Source organism: Varroa destructor, unplaced genomic scaffold, assembly GCF_002443255.2.
Source record: "Varroa destructor unplaced genomic scaffold, Vdes_3.0 BEIS01000006.1, whole genome shotgun sequence".
Taxonomy (NCBI): Eukaryota; Metazoa; Arthropoda; class Arachnida; order Mesostigmata; family Varroidae; genus Varroa; species Varroa destructor.
This window is the reverse complement of record NW_019211459.1, coordinates 17,928,432-17,956,205: the sequence shown is the minus strand read 5'-3', so window position 1 is coordinate 17,956,205 and position 27,774 is coordinate 17,928,432. Positions and strand designations below refer to the sequence as shown.

Here is a 27,774-nt window from a genome sequence, read left to right as displayed (position 1 = left end):
TCGACCTATATATAAGTCCTATTTTGTGTTACGAATTACCTATTTTGTATTAATCAGTTCTCATTATTGCTCTAAAACTGCTTATAAACCATGAATCGAACACTCAATAATACTTAAGAAGAGCAACGAAACATGGGAAACCAATACATATTTAAGGCTGCCGCCAGAAAATTCTTAATCGATTCTTTCCCTTATCGAAGATAATTTTTATCGCTACTCAATGAAGGGGTGATGTCCAGAGTGACTTTAGGTTCTTGGTTTCAAAATCAAGTAACTGCCTGTTACATTAGCTGAAAAGAGACACCGCACAATCTCAAGAGTAACGAGTTATCATTAATATTTCCTTATTTATTTGCCATTATCATCGTTGTCCATTATCCATCATCTATGTATATCATTATATTCATCGAGTCCTTACTTTCGCCGGCTTTCCGATGACATTTGTCGACCTTCTGTTTCGCGTCTCAGTTTCAGCTGTGTCTCAAACTGTACAGTCGCGTCTACGTACCTCAACTAACCTTTAAGTAGCCTTCCTTGCACGCCATTTTCAGGGAACACCTTGTCGTTATAACATAAATATTTCCAATTACATTTTTAATAAGCATTTTTGAACTTAAACATTCAAGCGTTAGTTGTCAGCGGCTTCAATTCATCATCAGCACCATGGGGCATCGTCTGTACCTCGCATCTATTACGCATCTTGAATTGGTTCGAAATTTTATTAGAAAAAGCATTCACAAGACGCCTAGATGCATTTTTTCGTTGTTGTTTTTTCTATTCGCTCTATAGTCAGCTTGTCTTTCCATCGATATGGCTTATCAATTTGTGTTGCTGCGCCTAACGGTTTCGACCGTTCCTTTTAAACAGCATATCCCCTAAAAATGTCCTCCACACATTCTCTCGCCTGCGGAGCCAAGAGGTCGGGAAAATGACTCTTTCCTTCCCCCTAAAGAAAAAGCACACACGTTAAACACTCTGTTATGTTGTCCGGTTTCTCTGGTCGTCAGCCCGTTACTCAACCAGTCTTCACGTTTGTCATTTTCACAATTCTCTGTTCCCTATAGCTATATAATCGTCGTCACGTATTGATTCAATGATAAGCTTCTCACGTCAACTCAATCTTTTTCTCTGGTTTTTTTTGCGTTCGCGTTGTCATTCGGTATAGTATGTTCGTTCTAATCTACTCTTTTGTTTTCTGTACTTCTTCCTCAGCGGCTCACATACGTCGCGTTTTCATTGCAGGCTATGCTGTCTTTTACATGATGCCTAGCCTAGCTCTTTTTTCTGTACTCGCCCTATTTTTTTCCAGCTTCCTACCCGGTTAGTTTACCATATTAGTAATTCTTGTAATTATAGTATTTATTATCTCTATTTACATGTATTTGCACAACGGGGCGGTATCGGCCGCCTCGTCGCTACCGTCGTTTTTCATTTCAGTTATATTTTACTTATCTGTGTATATATATATATATATATATATATATATATATATATATATATATATATGTATTTTGGTCTTGCATGTGTATTATGACTGTCTATCTGTCTGAAAGCGCAGATGCTGGCGCGGAATGAGTCATTGTTTTTTGTGCAGACGGGTTACGTAACCGCCCGCAAAACGATAGGGATCTAAGATGGCTGTCTATTTCGACTCTGTTTCTTTCTTTTGTTGCGGAAATCGTCTTCGGAAGTGATACTGACAAGACTTGCCGACATTTGCAATTCATTAGAGTCGTTATCATTCTCAGTTTATTAGCGTCTCGCGTCCACAGCCCATTACTTCGTTTTATTCGTTCGGTCGGCGGTAAGCTAGTGAAATAATCACTGAGAACCTCTACCCTGCCGAATCGAATTCATCCTTATTTAGTTTACTAGCCATCTCCCTTTTAAATCTGCTCCTTATTTTCGTCCCACCGTCACCTACAGGTCCGCGATACATCCGCATGCTCTATGTTTGCGTTGTTTCAACATAGGATGTACAACATATCCATTCAATACGAGAGAAACAGAATAACAGAACTCGACTGTTTCACCCTCAATCAGCATCACAACACTATAATGAATTGCAGAGCCGACGTCGCCAATCAACCGAATGCGTGACGTCGTTGCCGCAACAAACATAATACGTTTGATGTTATAAACCACCAACGGTAAATAGCAACGAAGCAGTGAAATGCGTATATATCGTTTGTTCTCGTGTAGCGTCATCATCTTTACTACTATTATTATCAGTCTGAACGTTGTTTTGGTATCGGTTCATGGTCGCTGAGGTTGTCAGTTGCTGTTACTGTCGTTGCTGTGGCTGTTATGTGACAATGTGTGCGTTCGATGAAGGGGTCGACTTTCCCGAGCCTCGAGAAAGCGTCAAGGAATAACAGTCACTATGGATCTTCTCGACGGAGTGGCTATATCTATATGTATCCACATCGACTTTTCATACGGCTAGCATGAAACAAGCAAATGCGCTAAGTCGTCAAATTTTGAAACGACTGGATCTTCAACCTCGAGGAGGAGCAGAGCGTAAGGTCCCCTTTCCATTTCTACGAGTGATCAAGCCAAGCGCTTGTATCAAGGGTGAGCTTCTAGATCAACGGTAACTTGCTTGGACAGTTTCTACCCAGACTCGTATCAAGCGTCACGTTTTGATATTGGCTTCAGCGAGCGTTTTTCTATTTTAAATCGGCTGTTCTAGCTTCCTCTCCCTAAGCAGAGAGACGGTCAACAATGACATAACATTATTCCGGAATATGATCTCCGACATTCAGTTGCCATCCAAGGTGTTTAATCTGTTTATGTGTTACAATTGGTTATTTTGAATAAATAGGAAAATCGTTGACGAGCTTTATCGTAACACTGAGGGTCATTGCATCATTCCGTTGACGCGTCTAAGAATACTAAGCCTTCATTGAAATACGTCTCCTCTGTACCTTACGGCCTACTATGTACCTTCAGCTACCACCAGTTTTAATTTACATGTCCCGCTCTTTCGTGGGCCGTAACTTCGCACTTCAACTACTCATTGATCTTTGATTTCTAGACCTCAACAAGCCTCTTAAAAATGGCTACGTACATAAAGATAGATAGCATGTTTCTACTTTCGTATACTATGCTAATGATCCGTTTGTGTGTGGCTGGCTTGACGCAATGGCCCAGCAACGAAAAAATCGAAATGGAAGAAGATGACTTGTACAGCAGGAGAATTTACATGCAAAGTCAATAAGGTTCTACCAGTGGCAACAATATTAGCTAAAGCTTCTTTTTTTTTTTTTTTTGTTTTTTATTATTGTTAGATAGTCCTATTGTAGCCAGAATCATAAAAAAATGTAGCGAACTCCGACCAAAATTTCAGATAACGGCGTTAAATGGACATAACCTCCATTCTCTGCCTGTTGCATTCGATCGGTCAAGCGTTCTACTCTCTGATTTAATCTGTGCCTGTGTGTGTCTAGGTGTTTCAGTGTTGCGGATCACCTCGTCCGTGCTCTCCATTTGTGTTACATTTTTGGCGCTCAATTTCTGCTGATTTTTTATCCATAGCAGTTGCTCTAAGGGTAGTGAATAACTAGACAACAAATAATAGTAATTTTGTCGTTCCCGAACAGGAACATTGTCCTTGCGAGAGGGACAGATACAGCGCTACAGGCCGACAATCCCCCAGAGCCTAATCCTTGAATTTGCGGCCACATGTATCAATCAAGGTCGCAGCTTCGTTAACGGTGGCGGCGACGGCGGCAGCACCAGCAGTAGGTTTACACTCTTTGCGTCTTCATTAATTTCATCTTTGCCATTATCACCATCACTGCCAATTTCATTAAATGAGTCAGTCACTCTGGTCACTCTTGTGCGAAACCTTCAGTTTCCTCGATGGCGTACGTCAGCTTCTCCACAAGCTGTTCGTACGATTTGTATGGTGGAAGATCTAATCTGTTGAAGCACGTGTGACTCCGGGGCAGCCACGTTTCTTTGCCGACCTTTTCCACACAGAATCGCTGCGGGCCGTTACTTCCTGTAATTAGCAGACATCACGGGAGGACGGCGAAATCCCGTTTAATAGATGATGGAGTCGAGGGGAGCTGCTAATATCTTTGTATCTAGAAAGAAATCTAGATAATATGTATGGCTTATGTTTGATTAGGAAATGTACAAGATGATGAATTGAGCTATTACGTAATTATGGAAGTATACCTAATTGCTCATCGTACTATATCAATACTAATGCAAAACAAACCCGGTAGCTAGCGTCTTTTCAGAATCATCGTATTATGACACCTATGCATTAAGGCAAGTGCGTAATGTATTACCCATAAGTTCGGCGAAGCCGCCAACAGGCACACGGCACGTGCCTGTGACAAATTGCAAAAGTCTCATTCGCTTCTCTGAGTCCATCTCGCGGATAAACTGCCACAGCCAGATCACCTGTAGAACAGCGAATTCAGATTTGGCATTTTCGCCGTAGACAAAAACGATGCATACTACTACTACTACATGTCGAAGGTCGGTCCAGTTCCGATTGTTTATTATTGAAATACTGAACTTGGATTACGCAATTACATCCTTTTGAAACTCACCAGTTATAGTTACTTTTTCCAAAACCGTCCGTTTACTTCAAGATACATAGCGAAAAAGAAAGAGATGAAGAACTTGTTTAGACTCTGACCTGTTTCGAAGACCTGGTGTAGTGTCGATATATGGTATTCTTCTGCCAGTCATCAATGTCAATTTCCTGCATTCCGCAGAGCATCAGTTCCAGCTCGCGTTCGTCGAAATAGTGCAGCCACTCAAGAGGAAGAACCTCGTTAAACCTGAAAAATAGTGTACTTTGATTTTTTCCTAGCGAAACTTTATATATTAGTCGATCAATTTTTGTTCGCCTATAGTCAAGCGAACATTTTTTGTTTTTTTGTAGAGTACAACTCTCCTGACCCACCCATCGATAATGGACATAAAAAAAAAAACGAGCTGACTATACTGAAGAGGCAAATATTTTATTACCCGTCAAGGAAAGATTTTGTCTGCTCTTCTTGACCACGCGAAAAACGCCAGTCAGTCATAAGACGAAGATACTCATCCTTGTTCTCTTCGCACACACGAATCTCGGCGCCACCCGATTTTAGCTCGTGCGACTGGATTTGCCCAAGAATCTCGAAATCAACGCTGAAATACAACTCAAGCTGGCATTCCTCGACATTGTTTTCGCGAATCCATACGAGTGAATTGTAGAACTCGTTGTCTATTGATTCGATGTCTTTCATCGTTAGCTTCTTACCCAGCATACGCTTATAGAACGGCAACGTAAAGCCCGAGTAGATAAACTTGCCATGAAATAGTGCCATCGCAATAAATCGGCCTGGAAAAAAAAGATATATAAAGATTACCATTTCTCTAAAGGCTGTTGGTTCACGCATAGGTGCAATGATTTACGTACATGTTTTGACGTTTGCTTTCATCATCTCGTAATGCATTTTGGCTTGTTAAATACGATATCTTCAAATAGAGAACGACATTATCTTACGACGGACATCGTCTTCTTAGCACATACCAATGAAGCGGAAATACAATAGATGATCAGGATTCACTGAACTGGCAGGGTTGATTTGAAGGGAATAGTTGTTTTTGCCCGCGTATTCAAACAAACAGTACATAGGATTGAGCACCTCGTGTGATAGGAGGAAGAACCACTCGCGAGCGATTCCGCCATAGTCTAAACCTTCCTCTCCCTGTAGAATACATAGAAGTAAATAACGTACAGGCGGTTAGGTGCAAACGTTCCACATTAAAAATGTTACCATACAGATAGAACAACAGATAAATGTTTTATTATGGCATAAGGACACTCTCTCACGATACAACGTATCGGCAGGAGGTCTATGTTACCCATACAACCCTATTCTAAATGTTAGATTAAGTAAACGGCAATTGAGGTAAAGTCGTGGCGTGTTAGACTCACCTTGAACGTAATGAAAAGTCGACGGCGTAACTCGTGGGGAGCAACACGCATAATTTGACTAAACGAATCTTCGAATATTCCATTCCGGCTCACAGTTACCTTCCGTTCCAATAGTCAAAAGCAGTTATTATTAATGAGGCTGATAGGATAGGATAGAATAGGATCAGTAGTTAAACAAGTAACGTAACCTGCGAAATTTCTACTAAATACCAAGTAAAGCCCCTATTAAATTTGAAGCAGTCATCAAAAAATAGTAACTCTACGATCCAAAAACATAGATACTGACCGTGAAATTTGTTTCATATTTTTCCCAAAATAAGTATCTTTTCGTTAAGTGAAACCTAGATAAAATAATCACAAGGCCATTATAATGATTTTTAAGGTATGCAAACGTTTCTCATTGATTTAACCAATATGTTGTTCCAGGCAAACGCATGCATCCCGTGCGGTTCCATTGAAGCTCCACATGCAGGTATTCATACAGGTTTGGTAAAGATAGTATATCGGTAGGGCCATTGTTGTGTTTCGTCGTAATCCTACCTTTATATGGCTAGGTAAAGAGTTACAGTGACAAAGATAGCGGAACTGCGTAAGTTTCCATTTGAAGTTTCTCTCGTATGCCAGTGGCACCCCATATGCTCCCTTAGGCCCTTTTCCTGGCGGGTATGAACCGGGTCGAGGGTCACTGAACGTCGTTGTCCTTCTGTTGTGGTCCACGAAGTATCTGACTCCATCCTGAAATGAAACAGTTAAAAGAACTCGATTGTGAACATTGCTGGGAAAAATAAAGCCTGTGCGAGTAAGACATTTCCAGTAAGTAATATGGATTACTGGATAGGTGTAGAAATTACGGATTATTATTATAATTAAAAATTGTGCATCATGGATAAGTGTAGAAATAAAGGTAATATATCGGTAGGGCTATTGTTGTGTTTCGTCGTAATCCTACCTTTATATGGCTGTGTAAAGAATTACAGTAACAAAGATAGCGGAACTGCGTAAGTTTCCATTTGAAGTTCCTCTCGTATGCCGGTTTACCATTAACCAGCAAGTACCATAACTATTGCACCTTGACCTAATTTCAAATGCAGCCTTAGCTAGCGATAAAGTTGCTTACACTTACCTTGGTGTACTTGATCTCCCATCCAGGCGGGAGCGGGTCTTCTTTGCCCTGCGTTCGGGGGTCCTCCCACTGTGTCGTTTTGTTCTTGTGGTTGACGAAGTAGACCCGGCCGTTGGGGTCGATTCGCTTTTCCCATCCTTCAGGAAGCGGGCCAAGTGGGTCGTCTTCCTCGACCTGTACAGGAGTGTGGTAGAGGAACCGTTGTTGGCACTGCTGCATGGCCTGAGCCTGGGTTGCCTGTTTGGTTGAAAATTACGAATTTACAACATTTTCAAACGGCTCTGTCTGCACAAGCTGCACTGAAGGCACGATCGACAACCGAAACCCCCCACTATTCATACTGGCATAAACTTCAAACAACGGTATGCGCTATATGTGATAAGCATTGGAAACGAAAACGCTGTAGTTGATTAATGGCAGAGTTATGGCAGGGATAGCTTGCCTCACAAAGCCAACTATCAAGTTTATGTTGATAAAGACGATAGCTTATGGGAGTGATGCTAAGTCCAACGTGCAATCTAAAGGCCCCTTTGAACAAATTCATGGTCATAATGAATAGATAAATCATTATAACTCTTTCCTAAATTGACACCATTACGAAATTGGGATGTTTCTCTGATGCTGCTTTGGGTTTTCTTATGATAGATCAAAGACAAATTCAGTAACGATATGAATTGGCACACGGGTATCAGTAGCGTCGCCATTCAGAGCCGTAATCTGATGAATGATTTATGGTGTTTTTTCGCGGCAATACAATAAACGTTAAATGTTGCAGTTAAGTCTAGCACGTCTGCATATTTTACAGCGAATAGCCGTCAGCTGAAAACCCACAGGGATAGGACAACAATCATCTGTATACACATCCAGAATGGGGTCCTGATACATCACATCAATTCCCGATATATTTGCGGTACACAAATCAGACTTAGTGTCAATGTTAGCTCTTATGAAAAAAAAGGCGAATTTGTAATCGAACTGTCATTAACTTTACTGATCTTCACACTTTGTCCTACGGCCTCATCTCATAAGACCAGCACAATTAATTCATTAAGGTAATTGCTAAAAATTAACTAAGTCACAAGTGACGATACAAGATAAGACCAAACTTTTTCCACGCTACTATCAACCGAGGCACATCGACAATAATCCTATAATAGCCGCTGATAAAGTAGCGCTCTGTCGTGCCCTCACAAGTAAAATGAACACCAAATTATTGTGTGACAATGCTACAGTCTCTTCTATATCTGGGCTGATGGCAGTTGTTATATATCTGATCGCTTGCAGCTGATCGTTCATCAGCGTTGCCGGCGCCGATGGTTCAGTAGCGGAATTATACTAAGTTTCCCTTTGCAACGGCCGCCTTTACCGACGCTTGGTCAAATACTCGGACGCACGTCGTCATCGAACCATAATGTCAGTTCTGCTATTGAACCCGCCCGCAGTCGACGTGGGTACGTTTATAAATACTTCAGTGACCCAGTACGTCGAGAATAACATCAAAAGTCGTCCCGGCCTGCAGCCGGCAATATCGCCGAAAGACATTTACTGAGGGACTAATGTTTCCAGTCGAGTACGTCAAACGAAACCGTTGCTGTAAAGCCATTTCTAGCATTTCTTAACATGCTTTCTCTATTAAATTTCACCATCCTCATATTACGATTCACAGACACCGAAGTAATGTCTATAGCAACGTAAACAGGGCTGATACGCGGCCACGCAACGCATATTGTCTGCGCAGAGATATCGGCAATGTATATAAAAGACATAATACGACCGTACGCTTGAACGGCTCTATCATCGAACAGGGTCCCAAAACCGCGAAACAAATTCCCAAGCTGGAGCAGTGCGTCCTTGTGACCATTTTAATAATCGGACATCTGGATGGCGTTTGATACGGTAGTTATAGATGACGTTCAGTAGAATACTGATGACTAAATAAGGCTGTTACGATGCAATTCCTTACAACGAAATAATCTTCACGGTCCGTTAACGACTCCTTTTAGAGTAGACTGATTTATAGTTCAGATATCTATAATATAAGAAGAGTTGACCAAATTCGGCTAGGGCTAGAGTTAGGCTGCTTAGGTTGAACCGAGAAAAGCGTTGCTATACGTGTTTGTCTACGCAGCCGACTAGTAACAGTAGCATCATTTTGAATATCTCGGCCATCTATGAAACGCCTAATGAGTAACATTTGAATTTTCCCTGTTTGAATTGGATGAGTTTTGCACTTGAAGGGTTCATTTCCCACCTGCCAATGCTGATAGTTGCGAACGCTCTCTGGCGTCGGACGTTGCCAGGTTGTTGTCCGCGTATTGTGATCCACATAATACACCCGTCCCCGGTTATCCCGTCGCATCTCCCAGCCTGAAGGTAGGGGCTGTGGACGCTCCCAGGTCGTCGATCGGGTGTTGTGGTCAACGTAATATTTTCGATTGAATTGGTCGAAGCGGACTTCCCAGCCTGGAGGAAGTTCCTCGTTTGCGGTATCCTCACGACTTGAATTGCCAGCTGAAGTTCCACTGCTGTTGCGAGCCGTCGCTCCACTGCCGCTTCTCTGGTCACCTCCGCTTCCACCGCTTCGCGGAGGTCGACCCCCAGCGGATGTCGTATCTACAGTTGAGGAAAGCGGACCCGATCCCGCTGGTGCCATGTCATCCGGTCCTGAATAGATGACTGCTACAGGTGGCAAACTGAATACCCCCCCTGGAACGACGAAGTCAAGGAACAACGATCAAGAGTTAGAAAATTCGACGCTAAGTGAACTAGACATCTATATGAATACAGGACAAGCTGTGAATTAACAATTCGATTTTTCTAGCTGTCTGTTGTTAAAAGATTGCGTATAGCCCACTTTGTAAGAAGACGATCGTGGAATAACATTGGAATTAATGGGCAGATGGGAGTAAACAAGTGTGGCTGTGTGAGTGAGATCTGCTAAGAGATGAAGATGCTAATATGGTTGAGCTAAATATAGTAACATTATCAAGTTTCGTTTGTTTCGGCTTTATAGGGAAATGCCTAGTTTTGCGTTTCTATTCGTGGCACGTTATGAGACACATAAACCCACATTCTTATCAGTAGTAGCATCAAGTGATAGAGTAATAAGATCTTGACGTTATCAGTTGTCACAAATCAAAAGTCGTCTGCTAAAATACAGTAATGTCACTGGCTGGCGACAGACTGGAACTACAGTAGAATGATTTGTGGTCCTCGATCGCGGCCCCCAAATGATGGACGATGAACATCTATTATGTCACCATTCAGATTAGCATTTAATGTTTACGAATATTACCAACATGGAGCTTCACTCTATACGAACGATTGTCAATGTCTCCAGTTAATAGGCTGGTCCAAGGAAGTATTTCGATTTTAAAGGCACTCCTCAAACTGGATGGACTATGCACTATATAGCAATAAGGTCGTTTAAGGACTATCACATTGTCTAGACGTTGACGTCATATATGATGATTAGCAGAACCTAGATACACATTATATATTAGGGGAACTTGCCATGGATAGAATGGATCTTAAAATAACACGGTTTTATATGTTTTCTTTTAATAACAATTAATCATTTTAATATATTGCGTCGAGACATGTGTGATGTCCACGGTAGGTCGTACAGCTCACGATGCGAAAGTTCGAACGTTGTTGCCTAAATAGAAGATATGGGATCTATCATAGCGTGAGTTCTATTCTACATTCGAATCTAAGCGTTTCTTATCACGTTCTGTTCGTAGCCCTATTCTCCAGTCCGAGAAGACTGTATATGTAGTACAGGTAAACAGATTGAGAACCTCTCAAGCGTCGATCTATCTTTTCTTGTATCTGAGCTAGCCGATGTCATTAGTCATTTCGCCAATGCCTCTGTAGACCTTGCTAATAGTTTCGGCAAGGTATGAAGACTTTCAGGCGTATATGACATAACTAGCTGAGCTTTCTTATCTAAATATCGAATTTGTCTATCATCATTTACCAAATACGCGGCAAACAGCTGAACAGGAGCCGATGTGGACTGGTGCTCAATCGCTTTTTCCAGTCATACGCAGTCACGTAATAATCAAAATCTAGCTACCCACAAGTCGAGCCAACATTATGCCACTAATCACCGAGGGTGATGCAACAAGGAAACTGTAACTAAGAAGTTATTTAGAAAGCGTTTGCGGAGCTAAAGTAACTGGTCAAGAATACGGAACTTGCTAGAACAATGGCGCCTACGCAGAAAAATTCAACCACGGTTAGTATTTCTTCGATCGGTAAGAGTAGGCTGTAGATTCATGATAAACAACGTGACAGCAGGAAGACAATGGCTCACTAATGAAGGGACAGAAGTTACATGCCCCTTAACGGTTTTCATAATCAAGTCGAAAGTTACGATGTTTTTATTTATTAGGCCCAAGAAAAATTGAAAATGAGCTCGGAAAAATAAAAACCGCTACGAGCACACAGCTTCTTTGGCGTATAGCATTTATAGACAAAGCAAAAGAAGCGGTGTGACTCCGGTCATGAATTGCATCAGACCAATAGTTGGGAAGAAGCTAGCTTCCAGGAAGCTAGAAGGCGACGTTTCGAATTCATCACACCATTGAAAAACTAGCAACAAAACAAATGTTTCGTATTCGGAGACTAAGCGGAACGGTCCCAAAATGGCAAAAGCTCAGGTTTCTCTACGGCACCGACAACTTACCGCTAGCAGAGAAAACTAAACGTGTTTTGTTTCTTGCCTTAAGAGCGGGTCTTGGTTTGCGCCTAAATAAATTCCATTAGTGAGAATCGATCAGAGCTACTTGAAGTTGCCGTACCTGCTAAAGTTACGCGAAGCTTAATATAGCCAATGTGACAGTGAGTGCGAAACTATAAAGCACCGGCTCGTCGGAGCTGCCAATTCGTGAGTAGCGATGGCCGGTACTTGACGGTAACCCTATGCCTGCGAATTCTCGTGTATCTAGGTGGGTAAAAGAGACAGGCCTATGTCAACGGAGATAACTGCGAGACGACATGACCGTTTTACATCGAGCCTATATCAAGGATTGCTTGGAAATCGAAGCGAGAGTATCAGCTTAATTAGCTACTACCGTATTAGAATCAGAGGACTAACATTTTTGTTCATCAGAAAAAATTGCCATTGTAAAGCCAAATGTATGAGCTGCACTTGCAAATGTTGTGCAGCCAATATGGGGAACTGACGTGAAAAGTCAAAGAAAAAAAAAAGAGAATTTATGGCTAAATTGGTTAAAAATTAGGATGAGCTAGGGAACATGTAGATTAAACTTCGATACTATAAAATTCACTAGAAGATAATATCTATATAAAAAAAAAAACGTACAGCGATAATAGCTTTCCCGCGCATTAACACCGATATGATTAAGTTTCTCCTGATCGGCTCCGGTTGAAAAACGACCTTTGTGATCTTCAGTACATATTTATTTCGTCGAACACTATTAGCGGTTGCTTATATTATAGGTCAACACATCTCCATAGATAATCTACAATCTACATAGGTACACAGACAGCACTGCAAGAACTTTCCTGCTATGTTCAGGACACCGAACCCGATTTTCACACTTACAGCCTCATAGAATCCATTTGTACTCTAGCATAGTCCTGCACTCACACCGAGAGAGACTAGCGGACACTTGTTAATGAAGCGAACAACTATGTAACTTTGTATGTCAACGAAAGTTCAGTTAATTAACTGGGTGAGCGCTAAATATGAGAGGTCCCTCTTTCAACATTATGTCGTAGGTTCTCAAACTCTTGCAGGTTCCACTCGCGCAATTTGAAGCGTAGCTTCATCTGGCAGCTCACAACAGCAGTTGGCGACCGCTAGAATAAGAACAGCTAGAACTGGCTTTCGCAACTCTTGTTTAACGATCAGTACTTTGAACCCTGTGAGTAGACTAAAGGCGACGGAGACGCAAACGAGTACGTGAAAACGCCAATGAAAAGTTTCTCGTATTCGCGTAAACAGCGCCCATGTCCTGTCAAACTAATGTCGACTCAAATCGTCATAAACCGCACTGGTAGGCAACTCAACGAATCTTGTGTTAGAAACGACAAATGAACCTAAGGCGACAGTATTATACCAGTATAGATACCCAGTAGGGGCACGTAAGCCTACCGATACGTAGGCTCTGCTCTCAAAGACATGCTACCGGGACCCGAAACGCGTAAACATGTTCTAGCAAACGCAACTAAAATACAACGTTTCTATAATTTATGGTTACGAAAATGCAGTTAATCCGTGCAGCACGATCAGACGGTATCAGACATCGGGCGATGATTTGGTGACTCAACAAGTTCTGAGATATCGCAGGCCGTCGAATCCTATACAAGTGTGATCGCAATGATACTCTTAAAATACTGATACCAGCAACGTTTCCATATGGAAAACAACATGACCGTTTTCGATTGAGTCAGTTTGGTTAAGCAGATATGGTCATTTAATGGCGTCACATTGAATTATTTATCATATCAACTTTAATAATAATTGTCGTTGATCTTTAAAGGCTCCCGCAGGTTTTTGCGAATATTCTAGTTCTACTAAAAATTGTCCAATAATATGGAGGTAAGAGCAACGCGTCGGGACCGCTGTTCAGTGTCTCGATTACCTCTATGACTAATTTATTCCCGTGATATAGGGAGTTGACTATGCGGAATCAAAACAAAGCGGAATCTCTCTATGTAAATCATACTTGGATTTGCGTAGTTGAGTGCTCATTAGGGGATTGAAGATCAGCCAATCTAGACAATATCTGGTTTAGGCGGAAAACGAGGCGAGAATTTAGTAATATTAACAATGAACAATAACGGATCAACCAGCTACATATCATCGACTGGACTCCAATCAGTTGTTTAGCATAACTAATGCAGCGTCCGACAGAAGCGAGGAGATCAAACAGGCCTATATTGGGAAAAAAATGTTTGCCAACAATTTCTGCAGTTATGTTCTTCGTGTGAAGATCCGAAGCCGGTGGTGTGACATACTGATAGTGACTTCCTTATCATCATGATACTACAGCGAGATAAGCATTTTCACTGACATGTGACAAGGCAGCATCGGCTTTTATAAATAGTGCGGCGTCCTGGCGGACAGTCGTGTCGATATTTTTACATATTTTGTGCCTGCCTGGCTCGCATAGTGGGTAACACACTTTTGTATTTACCTTAAAACCGTCTTCTCTATTTATTTATATCATATGTAATCATTCTCGAAAAATTCTTGCCCACAAAATATGTTTTCGATTTGTTGATATCGTACTCACCTTGACCAGGCTGTGCGCTCGCTGCACTTTTGGCTTGAATGGCGTTCGGCGTTCTAGGGCTCGAGGTTGGTCCGGAAGTTCCATTCATGACAACAGAGTTTCCTCCGCCAGAGGTATTGCTCGTCGAGTTTCCTATCGAGTTTGAGGGCACTGCGCCGCTCGTGGCGCCTCCCGCTGCTCCACCCTGGCCACTTTGGACCGCGCCGCCGTTAGCTTTGCTCTTGCGTTTGACTCGGGCTTGTTGAGTTCCATTTTGAGCCTGGCTGCCACCGGCCTGGGCGTTGCTTGTTGCCGTCACCGAAGCTGCCGGCGTTAGTAGACTATGACCGGCTGGAGGAGAATTTGGAGGCGGATATAGTGACACGTCAAGGTGAAGCCCGTCCAATACTGTCATAAGGTAACATCCACTGGATAGATCTAGGTGCTGAGGATATTGACGTACTTTAATGGACAGAACAGAGAAGTTGAAGAGGAAATCAACGAGTCAAAATTCATGAATAGTGAACAATGGATGTGAACCTGACCTATGTATTGAACCTATAGTATATTATACCTGTAAACATCCGCATAGGAAATTGAATAATTTTCTAGCTGCTACTATTGGGCAAACAAAATTTCAACAAACAGTACTGCGGGTAGATATGATGAAATAAACCTTTAATTCTGCTGCAGTAAAAAACATGTCTTTTGCTAATTTTTTTATTTATTATTTTTGTTAGACGCCAGCCGCTATAGGCTGTAAACGATTTAGACAGTAACAGTTAGCCATAATAATTTCAAAAATCGTTCAAGAAGAAGAAGAAGAAGAAGAAGAAAAATCGTACAAGATATCCTAGTCGCAAAAAAAAATGGACAAAAGCCAACGCTATAAATGCAAGAACATCTTAAGGTCAGGCTATTACATTCGATAAAATCGTGCAGAATGGAGAAACAAACAGGCGATGCGACGCTCCACCTTATCTATAAGCAGCCTTGTCCCTTCAACAGACTACATTATAAAAAAGGCTATCACGGAAAAAGAAACTTTACTGTTGTGGTCTTTATGCGAACGGCATGAAGCAATTAAACCTAATGCAGGTTCGGCTTGCTAGCAGTCAGCTAAAAATAATAAACGACACCATAGTCGATAGTCTGACAGACGTTTTGCCCACCTAGACGCTGCTTGCAAAACGTATTCGCTGGTCCTAAATTGAAATACACCTAAACCTATCGAATGTGTGCCTATTTTTTTTAGCGGTCTTGGTGAACGATTACAATTTTCAGTGGTAACGGCATGTACTATACAATCGGTCATAATGAAATATGCCATGAAAAACAATGACTGCCAGATACACAGACTAATCCAACGCTACATTTTTTTTTGACCCAGATTCGCTATAGAATGGACATCCTTGATAATGATTTGTGACCTATTGGTCGTTCAATTACTGATGATCATCTCACTTAGGCTATAGCGCTATGCGTCGTTTGCAGCTTCGGAAATCAGCGTTAGCGGCACGGCAATCTATCTTCCAGTAAGGCATCTTTTAATGTATTAATATTGCGGGGGTTATGCAAAACGCTCCATTATCTCAAAGTTTAAGACAAACCCAATCCTGCAAGTTCTACTGGAATTCTCGAACCGCACGGGGTGGCCAGCGAATAATAAAATTTAATTATTTTTCTGCTTTATTTACATTTATACTGCGCCGTCTGAGGTCCCTTTGAGATGAACTTTAATTGGACTGCCTGTATTTTATTACGTTTTACTACAGTGGCTACTAGTCGTAATAACGAACTTGACGTCTAAACGTTGACCGTCATCGTGTAAGACATGCCACTCTGCGAGTCAATAGTTCCAATGCGTATTTTCGCTTGATCTCATAAGTCATACTGAATTGTGACTGCCTGTATTTAATTTGAATCAACTTATTATTTAAGTTAGCTCAACGTCACGGCGAAGAAACCATTTTTTCCCAACCACTCTGTAATGGCACACACAACCTAGTTACATCATATCGTCATTGACCGAATGAATGTTAAAATCCCAGTGGAAAAAAATGCAAACATTTTAATTAGGATCTAATTTGTCAATCAAGTGACAATTTATCTAGTTTACCGCGCAGCTTATTGCATTCAGTCAAGCTAAGTATTTAAATTAGTCCAACGAGCTAAAATAGGCTGTGTTGAGAGAATGTATTAAGGAATACTATCAACATGAGTCAGAGACGTTTGATTGATACGTTACATTTTCCTGAAGTTTTCTCGAGCAATGAGTATAGGTCGAGAGTGGCCTCTCCGATTAGGTCGTCCTTCATGAACTGGTGGTGATTAAAGACTCGAAATAGAATTTTCGAATATGGCGAAACGAGCACTGGAAATGTTTCATCCCACTTTGGGTGCGCGGTTCCTTTACAGTGGTCTGTTTTTACAGCCGCCCCACCGTCGACGCTGATCTCTACGTATGGATCCGGTTTGAACAATATACCTGCAACAACGTGAAAGAGTTATGCTTAGAATGGTACAAACTATATTAGGCTGTGGTACAGGAATGATCTCCTCAGTAGCTTCTTACTTGGAACGCTATTTGTAAGCATGTTTTTGGTTTACTGTAGCCTACGTGTGCATCTGCATGGAGCAACGGGTTATATGAGATGCTTTCGTTGTCATTCTAGGCGATATCTGCGTGAAAATCCCTCAGAATCAAGCCCCCGTACGACACCAAAAATTTGTTCCTAGTAAGAACTTAGCTGGAGTGGCTCTTGCTGGGCTTCTTTTTTCAGCGCGCTTATGAAACCTAATCGTAACCATACGAGCAACTTCTTTGTACCTATTAGTCTACTTTTCCTTGCTAGCTATCATCACCGGTATTCAATTCCCTGTAGAAAAAAATGTTGTCAACGCTGATATTTCTGGTGTGCGTCTGCTCGTTCGTTCATAGTCACTATGGCGACTGATTCAGAAAAACGCGCAGAAGTCACCCAGGCTACGCTGTTGTAGCTGAAAAATAAATCTGGCTAAAGGAAGGCAAGCCCCAATTTCTAGATAACGGTTTTACTCGGCAAGGCGACACACTGTCCAATACATGCTTCGCGAATTACTATCGCCTTGTATATTAGCCATCAGCGCTCGTTTCCTTTATAGCACGCCTTCTAAAATTTGCCTACAAGGTATCAAAAGACGGCCCATGCTTTTTTCAGTGCTAACTTACTTTCGATATATAATATCAAACCTATCCCACACGTCTGACGTGCAGACTAAACAAAGTAAGCTATAATTTGAGCTCTTTTTATTCGTGGCGACGATTAAAGCATTGCAGATTTCTACGATATTGTCTGAAATGTAGTCCTTACACGGCTGAACTTGCAGTTCAAAAGTTAGAATACGCAGAAAACGCTAGGTATTGACGAAATTTTCGCTATAGTCAAAACAGAATTGACTCTTTTTATATACACATCTGGTTAGGTATAAACTAGCTTATTCATAGATATAAACAACGATGATTGGATCCAAGCTCGTTCCGTGTTAAGAATAGGACCAGTGAAGTATATAAGAAAAGAACACGTGCGGTGGGACCTCCATCTTTATCAAGTCCAGCGAGCTTTTACGGAAGTTGTAAACTTGCCAACATCTGCTACGTGAATATTAATACTGGCGCCGCGAATAGCGACCAATGTTTCTTAATACATCAAACAGATATTCAAAATAATTATTTTTCTATTGCGACAATCGGGAATTCTTGACTGATGATTGTAGACCAGCGATGTCTTAGATTTTACGTAGGCAAAAACGCCTTCCAAGGATCGAAAAGTATCCAAATAATTAATAATAAGAAAATAGAAATAAATAATAATAAATAATCCATTAAAGTTTATATAAACTTTAATGGAGAAAGTACTGATTGAAGCTACTATTGAATATTTATTAGATTACAACCACCTGTGAAAGTGTCTTACTTATAGAACATAAATATTCTACACATAGTCTTTCTTCGTACTTCAAACAATTTTTCGTTCCACAAGCAAAGTTCGACAGACTGAAGAATCTATTGAGCGCCTTTCTATGTACCAAGTAACGTGTTCATATCGGTAGCAGATGGGACTATCGAAAGCAAGTAAGACTGCGGTTTCATCTTCAGTGCAAATATGATTCTAGCTTAGGTACATAAGATGCTGTTTAAATTCTACATGCAAAGCCAGACACGTACATTTTTTTCAGCTCTATATGAGGTAACAAAAACACGCAGCAACAACTATATTTGGCATCGGACCGCCCCTCACTTAACTTAGCTGGGACTCAGCTTTGAAAAAGCTACCCTGACAATTTTTAGAATTGTCAGTAGGCATCTCGTGAATTTCCTATCCATATATAAATGCTGCTCCACGAAAAGAAGCTACAAGAAATTGCCAGTCATCACCAACATGTCTATACGTACCAATTCCATGGACCCATCCTCCGTCACCCGGAAGATTAAAGACACATCATGCGTTACAGCAATCTCCGAAAGTCGTGTCGACCCGATAGATTAAAATGATGTTTTATTTAATCGCAAAGATCACCTCCGAGCAACGCTCTTGCGCCTGCGACAACTCACAAGCAAATTTCAAATTATTTCATGAGCGTCACCTCGATGGCTGATAGACGAGCTAAGTTTTCTGCATGTTCCTGCTATCCTCACCTAACAAACACCTCAGATTTGTTGTTGTCCTTTCTAGGACAGCTCAGGGCTAAGTATCCTATATTCAAGAGATGCTTTGGAAGTGAGTCTTCTTGGAAGCGCGCAAATGCGGGCTAAAATGGTTCCTGGCGTAGCTTTATTAGCCCAAATGCTTTTGTTCGGTCTATTCAAGTGAATGCAAGTACACGTGTGTATTTGTGTATATGGTGACAAAATCATCAATCACGATTTTTGGACCAATAGGTCTTGTGCCATACCGTGAATGGCAAAACTATTAGAATCACTGAGGTGTTGAAACCTCTAGTTGTTCTCAGCTAACTAATAGTTATAGTCAGGAAGACCTCTTCCCTGTAACTCTATTCACCTCACCCATTCATTTCCGGAACAATAACATAAGGAGGGAGCACCTGCGTGAATATATGACTAGCTCAACGCATAGCTCTAATGCTTCCCTTCCGGATCAAGACTACGTTAGGTCGTTGCAGACGTGGTTGAACACAAAACGAATTAATTCATCCTCGTTCACTTTTACCTATCGATCAGTGAATATCATCAACTCACGAACAATCAAATTTATAAAAAAATAAAAACGACTTATACGATGATTGAAGTGAGACGCTCTATTCAACCGAAAGCATCATTTTTTTGACACGAATGGAAATAACCCCTTGGGGGCATATGTATGGAGGTAATGTAGAAAGAAAAACATTTGAATTAAAAGCAATTTCCAATTATAACATTTCGCTTTTTACAACCTTCGTACAACAAATATCAATACAGCATCGTGCTATTGATTAAATAAAGCAAACATACAGTAAAAAAAAAAAAACGAACTCTGTAATGACTCTCCCTCTGACGTCGAGTTTCCGTATCACGCTCATAACGTCTTCAGTGAGTACGTTATTCACGAAGTAACTTCGAGCTTCGTTATGTACCCGTAGTACAAGTTAAACGAGTAAGCGTGGCGGAAACTAAGCATGTCATCGGTCTTTTTCCGGTTGTTCTCTGTACGTCATTCATATTCTACCAACTGGAAAGATACACTATCAAGGCTTAGAATCTATATACATTTCTCCTCATTCACATCCATTCCACAATAAACAAACACAATTTCTATTAGAAGTTTTTGGTTTCATAGCCAGAAACGTTAGAAAAACTACGGGTAACACTATATCGGTGCAATAACGTAGGAAGGTTAATTGTGCCACGCCTTACTGCACTAAGGAAAAACCAGCAGAGCAAACTTCGCTGTTCAATTGAGGTTCTTGGAGTTTCCATTTTCGAAAGACCTTTACCGCTTGAAGAGTGGATGATAGCACGGATAATTAAGTTCGTTATGATAGGTATTTTTGAGCCCGACCTTATGAAAGCAATAGCTGATTAGAAATATTAAGAAGTCATCATGATTTATGTATCATATATAGATGGTTCGTCGCCATAGCCTATTGAATAAATGCTTCTGGTTTTACGTCGGAAACTACGTAATCATGGTATTTGACGACCCGCTTATTGTACTGCTTACTATCTTAAAGTTCCAACGATTTCAATTTGAGGCGTTCTATTAATGGTCATTTTTTTATGTAAACCTGAATTGGAAAACTTGACTAAGAATTTTCCCTAGTACCATGATCTTTAGACGTGACTCAACAACAATTTCTCATAAATTATAATACTTTAGACTTTTCTAAACTTGAACAGGAAAACACTTAATTTTTCTTTCCATCGGATAATATCAGCTACTAGTACCGCAAGTGTAGATGTACGTATAAAATTGAAAAAAACACTAAATAGAAAAAGGTGATCAAGGTTAGACATTACAGGAAATTTTAATATCTAACATACAACGTTAGGAAACAATTTAATGACAAATGATGCAAAACGCTAATGAGCTAATTTGCCAGTTAAAAATGGCCGCCACGTCCGAAAAGCGAGGACAGACTGCAGATAGTCGAATTTTCCTAATGTACTTCGGTGCATGTTTACTCGAGATTTTTGCTTACACTTGCATCATTTCATTTTCTCTGGATCAATGCAAGAAAAACGTACGAGTTCGCCTTAAAAATAAACTTTAATCTTGTATGTTTCTAGAAGGGGTCCCTTTTTAAGTTGAGATTATTATACAGTTATAACAACACAGTAAGGATGATGCTCAATAAGCTTGTATTAGATCATGCTTTAACATACATTCTCGTCTCAATAGAGAGAAGCAAACTCTTTCTTATAATTCGGTGTCGGGAATTCTGTTCCGTTTTATACTACCATGTTTTCGTCGAAGTGTATTCGAATATTCAACTTCTTGTAAAGATCCATCCGCTGGTTAACAAAACATACTGCCGTACTTCGAAATCTATCTAGCTAAAGTGGAAAATAATTCCAATATGGATTCGTCTATATTTTCAATAAAGTACGCCAATAATATTTATCATCGTTACCCATATTTTCACAGTGTAATATATAGTTCATCGTCAACATCGTCGCATCTTAAATAATATGATCTTAAAAAACCCCATCTACTATTAAATGTTTGATGTCTTTGCAGTCGGATAACAGTAAATAAAGGTAACGATTAGTTCAAAATAGAATAAGATACTGAAATTGTTTACAATAGGACGTTTAAAAGCCAAAAAAAAAGATATACGATACTCTTTTATTCAACAGACAATAACCTAGGCTGTTTCGGATAGGTAGTATCTCGAGCGTTTTCTATTTTAAATATAGGTAGGATTACATAATCGTCGGAAACATCTGACCTTGATATGAACGTTGGTCCTGTCATTTGGATGACCTTTTCCAATTTCCTGAGTTCGCAGAACTCTGGAGCGTAACTTATAGCTCATATAATGTTCGTATGTGGCTCTTAGCTTTTTTACGGTTTGATAGTAAAAATATGTTTACGTCGTGTTGGAAGATATCAAATGCTGAATAACAAAAACTGTGTAAACAAAGTGTTTAAATCAAACGATCCGATAGTTTTGATAGATCTGATAGTGCATGGGCACAGTGAACGGAAATTATCTGCCGCGAAGTGTTTCTATATTGACAGATTTCATTAACACCATCAGAAAGATAAATAGAATTAAACTTTTAGGAGCTTCGGCAAAATTTCCTTCGCATCTTATATAGGACCTCAGCAGCTTCTATATTTGATCATTGATTTGTGTTAGAGTCTCAGCCGGGGAATAACCCACAATTCAAGAATAGTCACCTAAGAGTTTCTAGCTGTCTCTATTTATGTTTATCGGTATAAGGGTTCTTAAAATATACTTATTACTTTGTAATATTACATAGAAAAGAACAGATATGAAAATTCAATGATTCCCGTCGACAGGATCGTACAGAAGAGCCTGATAAAAAGACTGAACATTAGGTAAGGACCAGCGTCCTTTATCGTTGTCTCACTTACGTAAAGTAAGCAAAAACCTCAACGTTGACAAATACGTCACATCAAGACGAACAATAAGTCAATAAAGCACTATATAAAGTCACTAAAATACCGCAGTTTATTTTCTGCAATAACTTCTCTCATACAAGATTTACGAGGCTTCAATTGAGAACGAAGTGAATCTTCGAATGTCATCGTAAACTCCACCAGATCATCTCCATATATATAGCAAGCATATTACAATCGATTTAAGAAGAATCGCCGCCGAAAATTGTCCGGATCTGCCGTTCCTGAGTATTTATACTCCATGCATTTTTATTTTTATAAAATAAATAAGTTTCGTTGATATTAGTAAACAAGGACATTATGAAGACAAGCGATTTTTTAAATGCAAATGATAAAATACCGGTGTGTAAAACAGCGCACTTTCACAGTATGTCATGCCCCTGATTGTATTGCTTGCCTCATCTTATTTTATACTCACAGAAGTACCCTCCCTCGTTGGATGTAGCATTGTATTCAATAGAACATGTTGCAAGTTTATGTCGAAAGCGGCCTTCATCCGTGAGCAAGCCGAGAATTAAGCGAAACAAAATTGCTAAAAAGATGTAGTTTTTAATTGGCTCATGTGACGTCAATACATGGCCCATCGCATTATCTGTCCGAAAATTATCATACTAAATACAAATCATTATAACTAAATTCCCCATATGCTTAGTACATGATAAGCCTTGAATGTTTCTGTTTTAATTAAAGATGATAGACGTTTATTTATTGTGAAAAGAGACGTTAAATTTGACAGTCACAATTGTTCTCGACTTCGCCACTTCTAGCCTCAGAAGAGTATCTGCAAAGGCACGTCTGATTCGAATATTGCACGAAACCGCTTATGAAACAGAACAACCAGTGCTTCACAGATGAGTCTTCGACTAAATCTCTTATGCAGTTTTTTATGCAAAATCGCATAATTACACTTAGCCACATGTAATTTGTCATTGCTTCTCATAGCATGAGGCTATAGTTATCATGCATATTGAAGCATTCTCTAGATAGGTATAACTGAACGTTCGTTATGATGTAACTTTGAAAATGTTCGGAAAAGTTTCGATCGAAATATTCCATTTGGCGGGTCAAGTCTCACCAAAAACAAAAGCACCAGCAGCGTCTCGTTTCATATGGTAGCCTAAAATACATGTGAGTATATCGATATGCCATGACTGGTAAAAGCCCCACTACTGCATAAAGAGATACGCCTGCCATGCATGTTAAACATATTTAGTGTGCGATACGCATGTATAGTACCTGTAGGTCTACCTTTCTTCTTCATTTTAACTCTACTTGAGAGCTTAATTTTTCTTTCTGTACACTCTGTTCCAGGATTATTCCCACTCACATCCTGCTTCTAAGAGCAGCTCAAATAAGCACAAGAAAACCATAGAGCTGAAATAATAATGTATTACCTGTATATATATATAGGTGTCTAACGCGTGTATAAAAGATGATTTAAGACCGCTTGACAATGCGACTTTTTTCAACCACCTAATTGACCATGCTTAGTTATTATAGCTCGCGTATGGGAAGTTGTCTGTTGTGCTCCCATTTGTTACGTTGTCCTTGCTCCAACTGCTTGTTAAACCCTGCATGCACATCGGTACACCGCAACAGATTCAACCTGCCCCAGCTGCGATTTGTAGTACCGACTGCCTCATTGCACTAGAGGTAAACCAGATTGGCATCTGTCACGCACCAGGTAGAACTTCAGATTTCGTATTACGGTCCTCCGGAGACAGTATTATCATTATGATTCCGTCCCTTAGATTCGGATAAGGATGGCTAAACTCGTTCCGTGTATTCTGCAGATCTGGCCATATAACAGAAGCGCTTCACCAGAAGAAAGGCAATACGCGTGACTGCTTTGTTAAGCAGGACTCATAAGACACCCACTTCGGAAAATTCGGAAATATATATATTATTATTTGCTTCTTTGTGATGTGTTTTCACAGAAAAAAGCGAACTCTGGAATTATTAGGCCTACAAGACAAAGGCGGACTCCCAAGCTTTATCAAACGAGATCTAAAGATAAATAGGATAAAACCTGGACAAAACCGCCCTTAAACAGCCATCTTGGCAACCATTTCAAATCGCGCGAATGCAGTTGTATACTACATGTTTATCTATCGGAGTTTTGTACATTAGTGTAGAACATCAGCGGCTCCAGTTTAGATTTTCGACATTTTGCTTTAAAAATTGAAATTTTATAACATTTGATATGGGAACTCTGAGCTAGATCTGCAAAAGTGCTGGTGTGTAACTTGTTTAGGAAAACGTAGACCGATCTGCACAGATACATGGTTTGCTAGCAACTAATTCGTCGGTGTCGTACGAAATCTTGTGCTGAAGCACAGTATCAGTTGATCCCGAGTCAACTCGCTTTACCTTATCAGATGTTTTGTAAATAATCGTTTAGATTATCAATGCATAATACCAGTCTTAAGAAATGACATATTATGGGGGGCCAGTCTCCTTGTTTCTTATAACGATTTTTATTTATTGTCCCTTTAGGATTTTTTCAATTTCTGCTTTACCAAGATTGTCCTCATCAGCTGAGACTATCAAAACAGGCTAAATAAACACAATACAGTATGTTTATGACAATTTCCTATATCGATCTGTGTTAATTCTATTTGTGACACTTCCAGCAGGCAGTAGGAACAACGATGGCAACGTTCTCCACACTGAGCTACTTGCAACCCTGTTTATTAAACAACCCATTCCGATGTCGCTTTCGCTGTTGTTGTCCTGCTCGCACGCTGCTGAAGCAAAAGCGCAACAGGACACATTGACCAAGGCTGTAATTAAATCGCCATTATCACTATGGTCCTTTTTGCGTCCGTGTTTACGTATGCCATAAGCTTCAGCCGGACATCAGCTCTTGTGGTGCGAGGGCAGATATGCTTAACACTGGGCTGTTTTTCCCTAGTCTGCTATACGTGAACGAGCCTTTGTTAATGTGTGCGCTCTTGCATCGCTACCGCTATTACGTACTACTACGGCGATACGTAAAGCCGGTACTGGCTAGTAGAAACGATTCGCATCTAGGTGGTGAGACCGATACCCAGCCAGTCTACTATGGACTGCCGCAACGGTCGCTCTTGCTGTGCAACTAACTGATCAACGACAGCAATATGATCATCACCAACAGCAAAAACCACAGCAGAAGGAATGGTACAGGCGCTCCTGTTGGCCATCCGCACACGTAGACGATAGGCAGCTATCAAGTCAAACAAAACGCAACGCAAGTAGCAATCGAACGGCAAGACAGACACGATAGCACCATCTACTTTTACTCAAACTAAAGATTGCCAGCGCGATAAAAATGAGCGGAACAGACGACGCTAGGCGCTGTTGAAGCATCGACAGCGGCTGCTACTGCGAAGCTCAACATAGAAATAAATATATGCGTATAGTCGTGTTGTGTTTATGTGTATCATATACTAATCAATATCTACTTATTTAACGGTCTACGGCAATATGAATTATATAAAAGGATAATCCTTGTTTGTTCATCCATTATCATCTTATTTAGTTGATGATGCTGATTCTGTACTCAGGCAAACGTCCCTTGGGTAACCTGATGTTATAGGTAGTTAGTTATAGGTAGTACATCCTCTGACTTATTATGCCCCCATAATAGCCTCTCGTAGTAGCACCGCAATGGCTATTTAGTCGATGTGTTATAATATGGATGATGAAATACTTCCGAGATATACGAGACCTTGATATTGTCTGTAATAGGACACAAGCTCGCTTACTTAACCTGCCTGCCGTTCCTCCAAGTCAATAATATTATTAACATAAAAAAAACAGTAGAAATTACTGTCATTGATACAATGGAACGAGTTGCCACCAGAGTGTGGGTGATTAATCCAATGCCCCCATTGGATGCACGCACAGAGTACAAGCACATAGCAGCAAATTCGCGCAGGTACCATATTTGGCGAGCGTAGCTTTTAATCGGCCGGAACGATCTCATAACTCGATGACTCCACTGATATCCATATCCAGCCTTGCAACAGGTTTACATAGAGTGAAAGTTTCTATTGAGTTGTTTGCTGACCCATGGGAACACTATCAAAAATGGCAGTAACACCCATTGTAAGGTCTGCAATAATTACTACAACAGGCAACGTTACAGATGGCTATTACAGCCGTATGAACTTTCGATCGTGAGCACAGGGATGCTGTGAAGATTATGTGCTTCGATAATCTCCTGTATTGACATTATCATGAGAACTGACAATGTTACCATTGGGCACTGCGTATGCTCTATTACGTACAAATCATCAAGCAGTGTTAGAGCATAGTACTTATATCAACTAGCTTCAAAACCATGACGTGTATATACTCACCAGACGAGTGCAATTTAGCTGATACTGCTGTAATGCTCAACTCATATAACGGGTGAGCAATGGCGAGTGAGCCGGTTGCCGAGGGTCCAGGCTCCGTAGCGGCCGCCATGGCGCGGCCAATATCTGACGGAGAGCCGTGGTACGGCACTTCGCAGCTCGCAGAATGCGCAGACGGAGTTAGTCACAGGCTAATTCGAACAGAATGACGGTGACGTTACGCACACAGCGTCAAATTTATATTTACACACTCCTAACTCCCACTTACTCCAAATGGCGAGGAATGATAGCACAGAACCAAAAACAACATAGACACTCTCGCACCTGCCTTCTTCCTGCGGCTGCTATTGCTGCCGCGGCAATACAGCCAGCTCGAGATTCAAGCCCGATGAAACGCAATTTTCTATGATTTAGCACACTATTAGTAACAGTAACAAGGCACTATTAACTCATAATAGTTGAATCGCAACTTATTGCTTGCAACAGTCGTAGGACGGAGTTGTTCGTATAGCTCTCACCAATGCCACTCTTCTCTCCACCGGTTGCTATTTCACTTTGTATGTACATATACTGCAATAAGGTAATTCGTTCTGGTCTTCTGTTGTAAAGACGGTAACGGCAACGATGACGAAAGACACAGCAACTGGTAAGCCCGAAGGCATTAGCTCGACTTTGCTTAAGTCGAAACAGCGGTGTGAACAGTCACGGAGCCAAACTCACAACAATTACGATACGCCGTGATCAACTAACTATTGGCTAGCGTTCCAATGGTCTGCCGCTGACCGACTTGACAAGTAGCCGTTGTCCCATCAGACACCAGCAAATACATCCAATCGTCACGCAATACACGCCAGCGACTCTTCAGTCCTCGGTCTCTTAAGTAGTCGCGGTCGTTCGTCACTCGCTGCGACCAGCGACTTCCAACAGCAGCTCCCTTGTACCCGGCCGTCGTTACAACAGCAGTAATACGGTCCACTCGTCGTCCGGCCCT

The 27,774-nt window shown here is 40.8% G+C and overlaps 1 protein-coding gene across 2 annotated transcripts; it reads right to left on the bottom strand.

Moving 5' to 3' along the window:
- Positions 1–313: 313 nt before the first annotated feature.
- Positions 314–27,761, bottom strand: Su(dx) (WW domain containing E3 ubiquitin protein ligase suppressor of deltex). Of its 2 annotated transcripts, XM_086993025.1 has the most exons (13): positions 26,787–27,197; positions 18,753–18,897; positions 16,566–16,805; positions 14,339–14,779; positions 9,322–9,776; positions 7,071–7,307; positions 6,488–6,682; positions 5,948–6,046; positions 5,540–5,717; positions 4,993–5,347; positions 4,658–4,802; positions 4,302–4,416; positions 314–4,006 (listed from the first exon to the last, which is right to left on the bottom strand). In XM_086993025.1, the coding sequence occupies exons 3-13, from the start codon at positions 16,633–16,635 to the stop codon at positions 3,834–3,836; spliced, it is 2,463 nt and encodes an 820-aa protein (XP_086849151.1). In that variant the 5' UTR covers positions 16,636–16,805; positions 18,753–18,897; positions 26,787–27,197; the 3' UTR covers positions 314–3,833. The 2 variants fall into 2 exon arrangements, with proteins under 2 accessions (XP_086849151.1, XP_022667261.1); XM_022811526.2 differs by lacking the exon at positions 18,753–18,897 and having other exon boundaries at positions 26,787–27,761.
- Between the last annotated feature and the right edge of the window lie 13 nt (positions 27,762–27,774).